Genomic DNA, 15000 nt, shown 5'->3' with positions numbered 1-15000 from the left:
AAAAGTATAAGAAAAAATCATCTTGAAGCAGAGATGAGAGGCCGACTGCTTCACGAACAGTGGTGTCATCCCAAATGTCAGAGTTAATGATTGTCTGCAAACATTCTAGAATTGCACTTCTATTGTCAGAAACAGATTTCAGCACCCGGGACTGAAAATTCCACCTTGTTTCACAGGTGCGAGGAAGCGAACGGTCTGTGACATTTCTAAGTTCATCGGCTCGCTTTGGCGATGAGTTAAAGAAAGTAGAAAATCCAGAGAGATTGGAAAAGAACACTCTCGCTTCTGATACTACACTACTCACTTTCTTTAGAATAAGATTAGTCTGATGCGCATAACAATGCACAAAATGGGCCCGTGGGTAGTCAATTCTCATCAATGTCTGCACACCGCCTGAAGAACCGCTCATGACAGAGGCCCCATCATAGGTTTGTGCAATCAGCTTGTTTTTAATGTCAAATGGCAGAAGCTCCTCTTTTAGAGCAGTTGACAAACCGATTGCCGTCCTGTCCTGGACGTCAACAAATTTTAAAAACCGTTCAACAGGGTCTCCATCTTGAATAAAACGAAGGATGATAACAAACTGTGAGCGGCATGAGACATCAGTCGTCTCATCAGCTTCAACAGAAACAAAATTAGTATTTCCAATAATTTTCTTAATATCGTCAATATACACCTCATAAATACAATCTAAAATTTCATTCTGTATTTGCGCTGATGTGTATCTACAGACGGTCGTTGTCTGCAAATGACTTGATAACTGTTCATCTAAAGTCGCTAACAAGTCAACAAGGTCTAGAAACACACCTCTATTTGAGGAAGATTGTCTTTCATCATGGCCTCTTAACGGTAGCTCATGAATTCCACAAAATTTGATGCACTCAATTATTTTACCTAAAATTTGTCTGTTCTTTGTAACTTGTTCATTATGCCTGGCTAAGGATAAGCGATAGCCACTGTCAATCTGTGCACCTATGTGAACAGTACCAAAGGTTTTCAATCTAGTGGTGCTATTTAAATGTAAGTTAGACTTCTGATGGTTCAATGCTCTCTGTGTTACATTTTTCAAACAGGTAAATCCACTTCTTGTCCAAGACAATTCTGCATTGCTGTTATCGCCAAACAAAATACAATTAAAACAAAACAAACTCTTCTTTTCTACGCTCACCGTAAGCCAAGGAAAACGACTATACCAATCTTTATTAAATGACCGATTCTGCTTCCCGTCTTTAATAGTGAGCACAAAATCTTCTGGCTGATGGGGACCGAGACTTTTAATCAAAAGTTTATTTTCCCTATTCAAAGAACTGGTACTGATAGTCAACAAATAATCAACGTGATTCATCACACTTAATAGCAATTAATTACATTAAAAAAATAAACAGACACTGCACACATCATATAAACACTCGGAGTATCAATAAACACACAAACAGTCTCACACTCAAGTTATAAAAGGACAAGGGGAATTCAATATCACATGCTTGACACGGCCTTGAAGAGGGATGGGTAACAGGTACAACACGATTGCCATTAATTAGGTCGTTGTATGTGGCTGCGAGTAAGAAAGCCACAATGACTCAGTTCAAAGTCAAGATGCCTCCTCATGCCCACAGTCATAGCACACGACAAGCGTGAAATGTATCGCTTAGTTGTACCGTGGGAATGTGGCTGGAAACCTTCTCAGCCTTTAAAGCCACACGCTGTACTGATTGGTCAGTGGCACGAGTACGACTCGAGCTGTAGTAAATTCAAAGCGGTGTGATTGGTTCAAGTTTTGAGGCTCTGTAAGGGGTTTTTAACACCAGGCCAACAATGAATTTCATTGTTTGTGAAACAGAAAATGAAAAATTAGACTTTTTATTGTTAAGTTCTTACACATTATCAAGACAATGACGACCTGTGGCTTAGCCTTAATAGCCTTTAAGGCCCTACGCCGCTGCTGAGTACGGTGAGAGAATGTGAGTAAAGAGCATTAGGTTCTAGTCGAACATGTACTTTATAACTAAAATTATGATACTTGTGTTAAGTTTATATGAGCGAGGAGAATTACTGTATTTTCACAAGATTAGAAACTAAACTTAAGTATATGTTCAGCTCATTTTTCTACTTTATTTGACCCAATGTCTCAAAGCGGTATTACGTCCCAGGTTCGAGTGCTGCTGTTCGAGGCGCGAAGTCCCTGAAGAAGACTGTTAAAAAAATTGAGCTTTTTATATAGCGCAATATCCACTAAACATACTCTAAGCGCTTTACAAGGGGTCCCTGGCCAACAGCAACACTTAATATTACGTAGATGACATGACGCCTGTTAGGCGAAATTACATTGTTGGGGGGACAGAGACAACGCTGTTAACGGCCAGGTACTCATTTTACACCTGAGTAAGGTGAGAGAATGTCAGTAAAGAGCCTTTTCTAAGGACTCAACTATGCGTCGAGCGAGGCTCGAACCCAGGACCTTCCGATCCGTAAGAGAGTGCCATACCACAAGACCATATAGCCGCACGACTGTATTGACATTCGTTCACCGTATCAAGTGTAATATTTGGTTAAGTGTTAACTATCGGGTCTATGGTCCTTATGTTTAGTGTTTCTGTTGATATGGGACCTCTTTGTAAAGGGCTTTGATCACATTTAGTGAATATTGCGCAACATGCTCAAGTTTACGATTACGACGACCCTCATCTTGCACCTCTTTCCAGTTAGTTTGGATCTATTGTGGTAAATCAGTGTGTGATCAGTCAGATGACGAAAGCAATATGGAAGAATTGGTGATTGTCGCCCTTAGTGTGAGATTTGATGGGGGGAAATCAGGGGAAAGAAATGGTCGTTAAGGGAAATGGATTCAATGTGTGCAGGATGGATAGAATGTGGGTTGGGGATGGGACGAGGGTGTGTCAGATAACAACTATTGTCATGTGTTATTATGGGGAAGTAATTGGTACTTGGGTACCCCATGTTGCACCAGTAAATATCTGTTTAGCGTGATCTATATGCATTGTAGTCTAAAGTGACCTTGTAGTGGTAGGATAATTGGATTCAATAGTCTAAGTCACGTCGCCCAGCAACGGCGGCCATCTTGGTTCAAACCCAACAAAATTGGTACTTTTTATTCTTCACGCTGGCTAGAACTTTTCATATGTCTTGTGATCAGAATATATAAAAGTCAAAACACGATCAGATTTATAATAGGGTTGTTTTTTTTTCCTCTGGATACGCTTTTATGCTCGTCGGAGAAATATTTCATAAGGGCGTCCGCCATTGTTACGATAGTTTAGAGCCAGTTACTAAATTACCATGCGTATTACGAGGGAAGTGACGTTACGACTGTTGAAGCGTATTGGGGCATGTATAACACAATAATTCAGGAGAAGTTAAAAAAAAAAGATAAGATTGAGCTCCTAAACCATGAAGCTCATAGCACCGGAATTTATCAAGGTTTCTGAAACGTCCATCAGAACTGCCTAGTACCACGTTGGCTCCAGCTACTGAGCTGCATTCGCCTCTTTGACTCAATAAATCTTATTGAAAAGGAATGTTTAGTTCCTCAGAACCAATAATCAGAACTTTGGACCATTTTTGGATCATGTTGAAGGCAAATTATTTATTTCTAAAGATAAGACGCTAGTCTATCTTGTTTTCTACTTGCTTGTCCTCATGTTGTCTACTCGCTGTTTCTCTTTTTTTCAACTCTCTTGTTCTCTTATTTTTTACTCACTAGCTAGCTTGTTTTCATCTCACTGATTCTGTCGTTTTCAATTATTCAGTAGTCCCCTTCCTTTCAAATCACTGTTTCTATTGTTTTCAACTCAGAGTTCGCTTGTTTAGAATTCATTTTTCCTCTTGGTTTCAACTCAATGGTTCGCTTGTTTTCATTCACTGGTTCGCTTGTTTTTAAATCATTGGTTTTCTTGAATTCAACTCACAAGTCCCATTGTTTTTAAATCACTGTCTCTCTTGTTTTCAACGCATTTGTTCTCCTGCTTTCAGCTCACTAGTTCCCTTGTTTTAATCTCATTAGTTCATTTGTTTTTAACTCGTTGGTTCTATTGCTTTCAACTCAATGTTCTCTTGTTTTCAGCTCATTGGTGTCATTGATTTCAACTTACTAGTTGTATTGTCTTGAATCGTTTTCAATGCACATATTCCCTTGCCTTCAAATCACGAGTTAACTTATTTTTAACACGTTTTCCTTGTTTTTTACTATTGGTTTGTTTGGGGTTTTTTTTTTTTTTTAATTTCAATTACTGATTCTCTGGTTGCAGCTCCATTTTCCCTTAATTTAATTTCATGTTCCCTTGTTTTAAACTCCTGGTTTCCTTGTTGTCCTATGCTGTGTGCTTCCATGGCCTTGTAACAAAAGTTAAACGATATTGTGTATAGTTAACTCACTGCAGGTTTCCATGTCTGCAGCAAAATCGATCGTTTGAAGAAAGAACAACCCGATAAGGCATCGTGTTTGCAACTATGAAGTTCTCAAGTTAAAAACAAACCATCCCACACCACACTTTGCTGCTCGGGGGCGTGAAAGGGGATTTAATCAAGCTTCATCAAGGGGAAGCAATTCCGTTAAATTTAACCATGGGTGATCCCCCTTGGTTTCCCGTTTTATAAACACACGACTTGTCTTATATTTAACCCTTTAACATTGCCTTTTAGAATATGGTTTTAATAAGAGATCCTATCGTTTACGTCAAGAGATAAATAACAACGAAGCGACTCGAGCTTAAATTAAGCCCACTTCGCATTGCTTTTATTGTTCACGTGTTAAAAACGATAAGATACGTTGTCAGGTTGGTTGAAATTGATCCCGGCGTGCAATGGTTCAACTAAATGAAGAGGAGATTCAAGAGATTTCTATTGTGGTTCAAAATACCTTATACTGACAAAGCGCTCTTTTTACATTTGTGGCCAAAAAATATCGATTAGATCCTTCAAACATCGATCAATTAAAATGACTCCCCTCCCGGCTTGTCAAAAAAAAAACCTTTAAACCCGTGACTTCAGTCCGTCTCAGCTTAAACAAATTTCGAGAAATTGAGTAATTTTAATCAATCGATTTATGAATTATCTATCTAAACATTTCCTCAACAAAGTTTGTCAAAGGAAATGGCCGTGCATTTTTTCTCACCACCGAAATCTAATATCGATTATCTTCGTTGTTTGGGCAATTCTCAAAGAATGGCGCTCATGCGAGAGAGGCCGTAGCCTTCTTAAACTTATAATAGTCTGACCGTAGCCATCGTAAAGTTATAGCCTGACACTGACACTGACGTCAAAATGTCAGTCTTTGGCCACAAAAAACAAATCGTGAGTTGTATTCAATAGTTCAACCAATGGGACCACTTGTTTCCTTGAGCTCTACTAACGACAACTCACTAGACGCTACACAACCCAAAAAATTACTTCCAACTGCCAGTCCTTGAGGGTTCTTGTGTCAGGCTATTATATATGTTAACGATGGCTACGGTCTGACCGTGGCTACGGTCTGACGGCCTTCGGTCTGACCGTGGCCTTCGTAAAGGTATGGCCTGATACTGACCAAAAAATGACGTCAAAATGCCAGTCTTTTCCACAAAAGAAAACAAATCGTGAATTTTATTCAATATTCAACCCATGAAATAACTTGTTTCCATGAGCTCCACTAACGACAACTCACTAGGCGGTGCAAAAACCGAATAATGACGTCAAACTGCCAGTCCTTTTGGATTTCAGTAGCAGGCTATAACATAACGATGGCTACCTCTGACACAGGCCAAAAATAATGACGTTTACAATACAGGGGCGACGGCCACCAAAGAAAGTGAGCAAAGATATTCAATGGGATCATTGGGAGGAGGGGGGGGGGGGTTACGGTATCGTCAGGCTTAATTAGTTAACGAAGGCTACTGTACATACTTTTTTGTCATTAATGAACCAACGTCGACTGTGGTCATGGATTAAGGCCGACGTTCACATGTTAGCAGGTCTGATAATCGGACATAGGTATGGGTTTGATTTAACATTGTTGAAATGAACCCCGTGTGGTGTCCGGGTCCCTCAACTGAGAGGGTCAAGAATAGCCCAACGCCAAGCCAGCGTGTCGTAAAAGGCGACTAATGGTGTGTGATTCCCCCATCTTTGAGTCACCTGGTCCTCCAGGTTGGGGGTTGGCAAAGGGTTAACACCCCTTTCCGTTAAACTCAAACCGTTACAGAAACACAGACAGACAAACTAAATCCTTTTTTTAGCTTGGGCGACCGAAGAGTTTCTGGAATTACAGAATTTATGAAGGACAACAGACAAAGCCGAAAGGACTCTGCTGACCCGATGACGTCTTCGCCAAACAAGCAGCTTCGAATCGCGTCGTGGAACGTTCGCACCATGTATGAAGCAGGAAAAAGCTCTCAAGTTGTGACTGAGATGAGAAGATACAGGCTGCATATACTTGGAGTAAGCGAAACCCACTGGATACAATCCGGACAGAAACACCTCAAGTCTGGGGAGAAGATTTTATATTCAGGGAGAGGGGACGGGATTCATACACAGGGAGTAGGAATAATTCTAAGCAAGTTTGCCCAGAAGTCACTGAGAGGATGGGAACAATGCGGAGAAAGGATCATCATGGCGTCCTTTACAACACGGAGTAAGAAGATCAACATGAACATTGTACAGATCTATGCCCCAACAAATGATGCAATAGATGAGGACAAAGATACATTTTATGGTCTGCTACAACAAGTCATTGACAAGTTGCCAAGGAAAGACATCAACATATTGATGGGAGATGCTAATGCAAAAGTGGGACAGGATAACGTAGGCTATGAAGGTATCATGGGACGTCATGGCATGGGAGAAATGAATGATAATGGAGAGAGATTTGCAAATTTCTGTGCATTCAACAGTTTGGTGATTGGAGGATCAGTGTTCCCCCATAAGAGGATCCATAAAGCAACTTGGGTCTCACCAGATGGTGTGACAGAGAATCAGATTGATCATTTTTGTATCTCTCGTAGATTCAGACGTTCATTGGAAGATGTGACAGTACGGAGAGGGGCAGATGTTGGATCAGACCACCACCTGCTATTGGCAAAGCTTAAGCTCCGACTCAGAAAACACGGGGCCAGATCACATACAAGAAGAAAATTCGAGGTGAATGCACTTGATGGGGAAAAGAATGAGGAATTCAAACTACAATTGAGTAATAGATTCCAACCTCTTACTGAGCTCGAGGAGGACATAGATGTAGAGTCACATTGGGCAAAGGTCAAGGAAGTCTACATAACAACTTGCCACGAGGTATTGGGGGTAAAGAAATCGGAACATAAAGAATGGATAAGTCCAACCACCTTGGACCTTATTGAAAAGAGGAGAACAAGGAAGGAACAAGTGAATGCAAGCCGAACAAGGGCTTCAAGACTGGATGCACAAGAGCAGTATCGAGCCATAGCTAAGGAAGTCAAAAGATCTGTGAAGAAAGACAAGGAAGCATTCATGAACAGACTTGCAGAGAAAGCAGAAGCAGCAGCGACTGGAGGACACATGAGGATCCTTTATCAAACTACCAAGACACTTGCTGGAAAATATGGGAAACCAGAGGTACCAGTCAAAGACAAAGATGGGAAAACTATTTTTGGAAAAGAGGCTCAATCTGAACGATGGAGGGAACATTTCAACTGCCTTCTGAACAGACCACCACCAGACAACCAGCCAGAAATTTTGCCTGCAAGGAATGAGCTACCAATTAGCTGTGATCCACCATCGATAGCAGAGATTGTGGGTGCCATTAACAAGATGAAAAGGGGGAAAGCTGCTGGACCAGACCAGATTCCACCGGAGGCTCTAAAAGTTGATGCGAAAAGAAATGCTGAGGCCCTGCACCCACTATTTGAGAGAATCTGGAATGACGGGATATTCCCAAAGGATTGGAAGGAAGGACATCTTATCAAGCTTCCAAAGAAAGGGGACCTCAGTAATTGTAATAATTATCGAGGCATCACTCTTCTTTCTATCCCAGGAAAGGTTTTCAACCGTATTATTTTAGAGAGAATTAAGAATGCAACAGATGCTAAACTGCGGGACGAACAGGCAGGTTTTCGGAAAAACCGTTCAACCACCGACCAGATTGCCTCTCTGCGAATCATAGTAGAACAGTCTATAGAATGGAACTCTCCTCTTATTGTCAACTTTCTGGATTACGAGAAGGCTTTCGACAGTATTGACAGAGCAACATTGTGGAAAATTCTGGCACATTATGGACTCCCTGAAAAGATAGTAAACCTCATTAAGGAAATGTATGAAGGATCAAGTTGCAGGGTTGTACATGAAGATCAGCTTACTGACAGCTTTGAAATTAAGACTGGTGTCAAGCAGGGATGCTTGCTCTCACCATTCCTGTTCATCCTTGCCATTGATTGGCTAATGAAGGAAACCTCCAAAGGGAGAAGAAATGGGATACAGTGGACCCCCTGGACACAGTTGGATGATCTGGATTTTGCAGATGATCTGGCTCTTCTGTCCCACACCCAGGACCAGATGCAAGCAAAAACCACAATTATAAACAGCCTCTCGGAATCAATTGGTCTAAGAATTCACCCTGCAAAGTCAAAGGTCTTGAGGATAGGTACGCGTCAAAGGGAGCAGATCAAAGTAAAAGATCAGGAACTCGAAGATATAGACACTTTCTGCTATCTCGGAAGTATAATTGACAAGGATGGAGGCACGGAAGCAGAGGTGAAAGCACGAATAGGAAAGGCACAGGCTGCATTCACATCTTTGAACAGAGTTTGGAGAACTAAAGATATCTCCCTTCAACTAAAGCTAAGACTTTTCAACTCAAACGTGAAGTCTGTCCTACTGTATGGATGTGAAACTTGGAACGCATCACAGGCATGTATAAGGAGGGTACAGATTTTCGTAAACAGGTGCATGCGTAAGCTACTCAGAATAAAATGGATGGATAGAATAAAAAATGAAGAAGTATGGAAAAGAACACAGCAGAAACCAGTGGGAGAGGATATAGGAAGAAGACGGTGGAGGTGGATTGGACACACGCTTAGAAAGAATGACTCAACTATAACAAAGAAAGTATTGGACTGGAACCCTCAGGGCAGAAGATCAAGGGGAAGGCCACGAGGAACATGGAGAAGAATTAAAGAAGCTGATATACAGAGAAGTGGTAAGACCTGGAATGAGATAAAAAAGTTGGCTCAGGATAGAGAAGGATGGAAACTGTTTGTCTGTGGCCTATACCCTGACCCAGGGTGAAAAAGGCAATGATGATGATGATGTTGAAATGAACAATGTTTTGAGTTGGTTTGAGAGTATTTCCATTGAACAATGAGCCCAAAACAATTTGGGTTGTCATACCTGCAAATAAGTACACGTTGATAAAGGCAGGTTGTACTTAACGAAATGGAAATTGGTTCCATGTGGCCTGCTACAGGAATAGAGTCTTGTGGAGCGTATTGAGATTACTCAATCAGATGAAATAGACAATCAAATGGCATTAACTTACCTGGGATGTATTCCTCCTACACTTGATCATTTGGTTATAACTGTAAAGTTCCTCTAGTGTGTTTCAGAGTAATGCCATTCATTTTTTTCTGGGGGAGCAAAAGCATTGACAAAGGTAAATCAAAACACGTTAGACTCAGTCATTTAACCTGTAGCTATTATCACAATTTGTCATTTTATCAAGGGTACTTGAATCGGATGTCAAAAAACTGGGTTCTATTTCATTGGAAGTGGAAGTGTGCGGCTATTTGGTCTAGTGGTATGACACTCGCTTTCGGATCGGAAGGTCCTGGGTTCGAGCCTCGCACTCGGCGCATAGTTGAGTCCTTGGAAAAGGCTCTTTACTCACATTCTCTCACCGTACTCAAGTGTAAAATGAGTACTTGGCCGTTAACAGCGTTGTCTTTGTCCGAAAAATTGTAATATCGCGAACAGGCGTCATGTCCCGTCCTACTTGTTAAATGTTGCTGTTGACCAGGGATCCCTTGTAAAACGCTTTGAGCACGTTTAGTGGATATTGCGCTATATAAAAGCTCAATTATTATATTATTGTTGATTATTAAAACCGCTCTTCCGGAGGACCGGAAACATACTTTGTGTAATTGATCTTCTCGTTTCAGAGTGACGGCATCATATTTTCTAAGTCTAAATATATGCTAGTCAACAATAAAGAGTTTCCATCTTTGTTCTTTTACGTCCCGTAAACCTAATGATTTGCTTGCATGCATGCCACCTTTATGTAACCTATTCATTATTAGTACTCCGATGGACTGGTTTCATACATACTCCCAAGGATTTAGGAACCAAAATAGTAGAGGTTTTAATGTCACGACTTTTCTTCCCGACAGGTAGAACGAAGTTGACGTCACTCAGGTCTTTATTACCCCCCGTAATGACGCAGAGTTACTTAGTAACTGGCTCTAGACTATCGGAACAATAGCGGACGTCATTATGAAATACTTCTCCGACGAGCATAAAGGTGTATCCAGAGGAGAAAAACATTATAAATCTTATCATGTTTTGACTTTTATACATTCTTGTCACATGACAAATGAAAAGTTCTAGCCAGAATGAAGAATAAAAAGTACCGATTTTCTTTGTTAAGAACCACGCTGCTCGCCGTTGCTTGGCGACGTGACGTCAGACTATTGAATCCAATTTTGCTTCAATGATCAGCACTGTTATAAGTTGATACTTGGCATGGTACGGATATTACAAGACCAAGTTATTTTAGTCATTGCCACCATCGTGTCTTCAACCACAATCTAGGAAGACATGAGACTTCAGAAATAGCTGGAAATTGTTTTACAGACGTCAATATTCAAATGAAGACTGATTTTCCAAAACTCATTTGGTCGGATTCCTACTTTTTGAGATTTTCCCTCTATGGCCTCGATTGTGAACTCAACATTATTTTAAACTGTATGAATTTGAGGTTTAATCTCGATTAAATGATAGACCGGATGAGAGAGTTTGGAGAAAGAACATTCTCATTATCTCAAATGGGGAATACTGAGATAAGGAGTTTTGGAAAGCATGACAAAACAATATAAATATCTAGTAGAGGTAAACTTAAAATTCATAATCGTAAATAATTTCAAATTAGCATTTCTTAGTTGTTTTCCCTCCTAAGCTTTGGTCCAAATTTTGGAAGTAAACTTTACTGACACAGACAGATACAAAACCAGAAGAAGCTTGATTGATATAAATTTTTATATGACCCTTTTCAATGGATTCATGATTATAAATGCGCTTCACAGTGTTCTAAAAATCTACGTCCTTCAAGCACTTTACGCGGAATCACATTTCCTTTCCATACAGTACAAGTAGCATGTAGGGCGTCCGATGTGCATTGGCCATCTTACAATATCATTGAATGCCGTTCACTGCTACTTGAGATTTCCAATAATTGTCTCCCATCCGGTCACTGTCTACCTTTAATTTTGCTTGACTTAGTGACGAGGGTAAACGCCTTTCGGCTCGTCCAGCAACGAAAATTCTTTGTTACAAGAATAAACAGACAGGGCACCAGCAAAGACTTGTCAACCTTAACCTTCATAGTACCCCCCCACACACACACACACACACACACACACACACACACACACACACACACACACACAAACACCTCCCAACCTCCCACATCTTCCCTGCCACTACTCTTTATACACAATGTTATGTTTGATTTTATAAATGGCTCTATTTCTTTGACAAGGTCTCGGCACTCGTTACTACCTTTAGATTATAACGCCGATACAAATACCCAGCTTGTCATTTCGGGTCAGGGTAATGAACACAGGCTTCCTATCAATGACCTGCTGGGAAGATAATCGTTATTTATGGATATGTAATGATGTACCCGTTCTGTTGATATCAATACTGCCAAACACTGACAAAACTCATCCTTTTATTTTGTCCACAAAATTTTATTCCATACATCCATGAATTTACATAACCCCTAATTTGTCAAAACATTTCAAACATGAGACTTCTTTGTTATGGTTTTGTAAGCTGCTTCGTTTATCGATAGACAAAGTAAAAGTCTGTATCTATTTTACTGGTCAAAACGAAAAATGTAATTTGACAGTGTATTGTAAAATAGTGATGGGATTCTCTATAATATACGATGAACTATTGACGGATATGTGCCCATCAGTCTTACAATAATATTATTTTTGTCATCTTTACAATGAAGAAATAATCATCCCAACGATAAGTTGTGTTATTAATTAAATATAATAGCATACATTAATGGAAGAAATAGAACTAAAACGTATACTGTTTAATAAAATAAAGCATAAATAAGCATCAGCATCATCATAATCTTCATTATCATCATCATCATCATCATCATCATCATCATCATCATCACATTCATCGTCATCATCATTATCATGATCATCATTATCATTATCTTCATTATCAACATCACTATCATCATCATCATCATCATCATCATCATCATCATCATTATCATCATCATCATCATCATCATCATCATCATTATCTTCATTACCATCAGCAGCAGCATCGTCTTCATCCTCTTCATCTTTATAGCTCCCACTCTCATTGTTGTCATCGTCAAATTCAACGCCATCCTCCGAATTTTGTTGTTGTTTGGGGATGCTGTCGTTACGCTATTGGGTAAAATATGTGGTGTAATGGTAGCACATCTGACCGATGATCAGGAGGTCTGGGGTTCGATCCCCGGTCGAAGCAGGCTGATTTTGGGGGATGTTTTTTCTCTTGTATTTTTCTTTCTTTGTTTTTGTCTTACATTGAATCATACACATGCCAGATCTTTATCTAAAACCAACGCCAGCTTCCTAATTTGTCACTTTCATATTAACTTTCCTTGGACTAATTATAATTATCCAAATATGAGTTGGGTGCTTCTTGTGCTGTTTTGTGGTCTAGTGGTATGACAGTCGCTTTCGGATCGGAAGGTCCTGGGTTCGAGCCTCTCTCGACGCATAGTTGAGTCTTGTTCTAGAAAAAGGCTCTTTATCCACCTTCTCTCGTGGTACTCATGTGGAAAATGAGTACTTGGTCGTCAACAGCGTTGTCTCTGTCGTAAAAAAACAATTGTATATATCGTCTATCAGGTATCATGTCTCGTTCTACGTGTTACGAGTTGCTGTTGGTCAGGGACCCTTTGCAAAACGCTTTGAGCACATTTATTGGATATTATGCTATATATATATATATTATATATATATATATATATATAATATGTGTGGTGTGTGTGTGTGTGTTTTGTGTGTGTGTATTATATATATACATGTATGTATATATAAAAGCTTAAGTTTTTTATGTTATTTTTTGATTGTGTGTTTTTTTAATTGGTTTACGTGTAGACCTGCACCAATCGAACTCTTGGGGGATTTTTTTTACAAAGAATTATAATATGGGATATTCCCCTTTTGTTATTGGTATCATAATGATTTAGGTAAAGGTCTCCTTATAGCTTTAAGGGATATAATTATAGTTACAATAACAATCCATGCATATCCCATAAAACTAATTTTACTGAGCTTATCATAAGGGCATTTTGTAAACATTTGACGCTAATCGAAAATAAATCTTTTAAAATAAACAATTTCCTACATTAATCAATATTCTATAGTAGCCATGATGTTTTTCAAATAGATAGTACCACAAGTCTTTAAGAGACTGAGAGAATGAAAACTGTGATTAAATCCAAGAACTTACCCCTTGATAAAACAAATTCACAACAGATGAGAGATCGAGAGAATCCCTTTCATCATGTGTTGGAAGCTCTTTTTGGTTTGGTTTTATCATTCCCTTGGTTTGATTTACGCCCCCCCCCCCTTGTGTATGTGTATGTGTGTGTGTGTGTGTGTTTCTCTTTCTCTCTGCTCTCTCATTTTCTTTCTATTGCTCTCTCTCTCTATCTATCTTCTCTCTCTCTCTCTCTCTCTCTCTCTCTCTCTCTCTCTCCTCTCTCTCTCTCTCTCTCTCTCTCTCTCCTCTCTCTTTCGCTCTGTGTGTGTATTTGTGTGTGTGTGTGTGTGTGTGTCATACTTAACATTTTACCCACCCCCACCCCCTCTTCTCTCTATTATTATTATTTTAACTTTCGACTCTTCTCGCCCTCTTTCTTCTTCTACCCTCTCTCTCTCTCTCTCTCTCTCTCTCTCTCTCTCTCTCCTCTCTCTTTTCTCTCTCTCCCCTTCTCCTCCCTCATCTGTTACACAAATGGTCCCAAGGCATCCTCGCCCGTCAAGGCAGGTCAAAAGACTCCAACATTAGCCTTTGTTAGAAGGAACGAAATTGACGTCACTCAGCTCTTTGTTATTGTTTTTAGACAGCCAGTATGGTGATTAGTTCTCACTAAATTATGTCAGATTATAAGCGTTCAAGGTTACACATAGTTGCGTGTGTTGGTGCGTTATATCCGGCTGGCGGGTGTTGTGAGTATTTTACTAATACGCATAGCACCAATTGTCTGAAACTGGGACTTGTCTTTTGACATAATTTATAGATGTTGCACGTTTAAGAAACGTGCTCACAGCATCCGCCAGCCTAGAAAACAATAAGAAAGAGCTGAGTGACGTTAATTTCGTTCCCTCTCAAAGTTAGTGCACACTGCACACCTTCCAATGAATTGTTAGTAGTGCTCAAGAAAACAAAAAATGATCCTATTGGTTGAGCTATTGAACACAACTCACGATTTGTTTTCTTTTCAGGTCGCTAACTCACACTGGAGACCGACGACTGCCGTCCTCTGCCGTCTACCGGAATACTAAGAATAAAGAGAAGAGCCGCTCGACCTACCCATACCACACACCCGACGTCCTCTGCCGTTTTTGTTTGTTTTGGGGGTTTATTTCGTTCTTGGTATGGGTAGGTCAAGCGGCTCTTCTCTATATTTTCAGTATTTTGTCCGTGGCCGACATCTTTATCCGGAAGACGGCAGAAGACGGCAGTGCCGGGTCGTCGGAATCAGTCTCCGGTGTGGGTTACCCCTAAGAGTTTACAAAG

General features: G+C 40.0%; 1 protein-coding gene across 1 annotated transcript in view; it reads right to left on the bottom strand.

Moving 5' to 3' along the window:
* The window catches only part of LOC144973950 (zinc finger MYM-type protein 1-like), a 43582-nt gene that overhangs the window by 740 nt on the left and 27842 nt on the right, over positions 1-15000 (bottom strand). The window contains exons 3-6 of the mRNA XM_078916839.1: positions 12512-12632; positions 3425-3521; positions 1169-1313; positions 1-853 (exon numbers count right to left, since the gene is read on the bottom strand). The exon at positions 1-853 is cut by the window's left edge and continues 740 nt beyond it. Coding sequence (XP_078772965.1) covers positions 1-853; positions 1169-1313; positions 3425-3521; positions 12512-12632 — 1216 coding nt within the window. The remainder of the gene's footprint in view (positions 854-1168; positions 1314-3424; positions 3522-12511; positions 12633-15000) is intronic.

The sequence above is a fragment of the Berghia stephanieae genome, chromosome 5 (genome assembly GCF_034508935.2).
Source record: "Berghia stephanieae isolate SIO BIC M18660-M18661 chromosome 5, UCSD_Bste_1.3, whole genome shotgun sequence".
Lineage (NCBI taxonomy): Eukaryota > Metazoa > Mollusca > Gastropoda > Nudibranchia > Aeolidiidae > Berghia > Berghia stephanieae.
The sequence above is the reverse complement of the archived record's forward strand: the minus strand, read 5'-3'. Positions and strand labels throughout refer to the sequence as shown.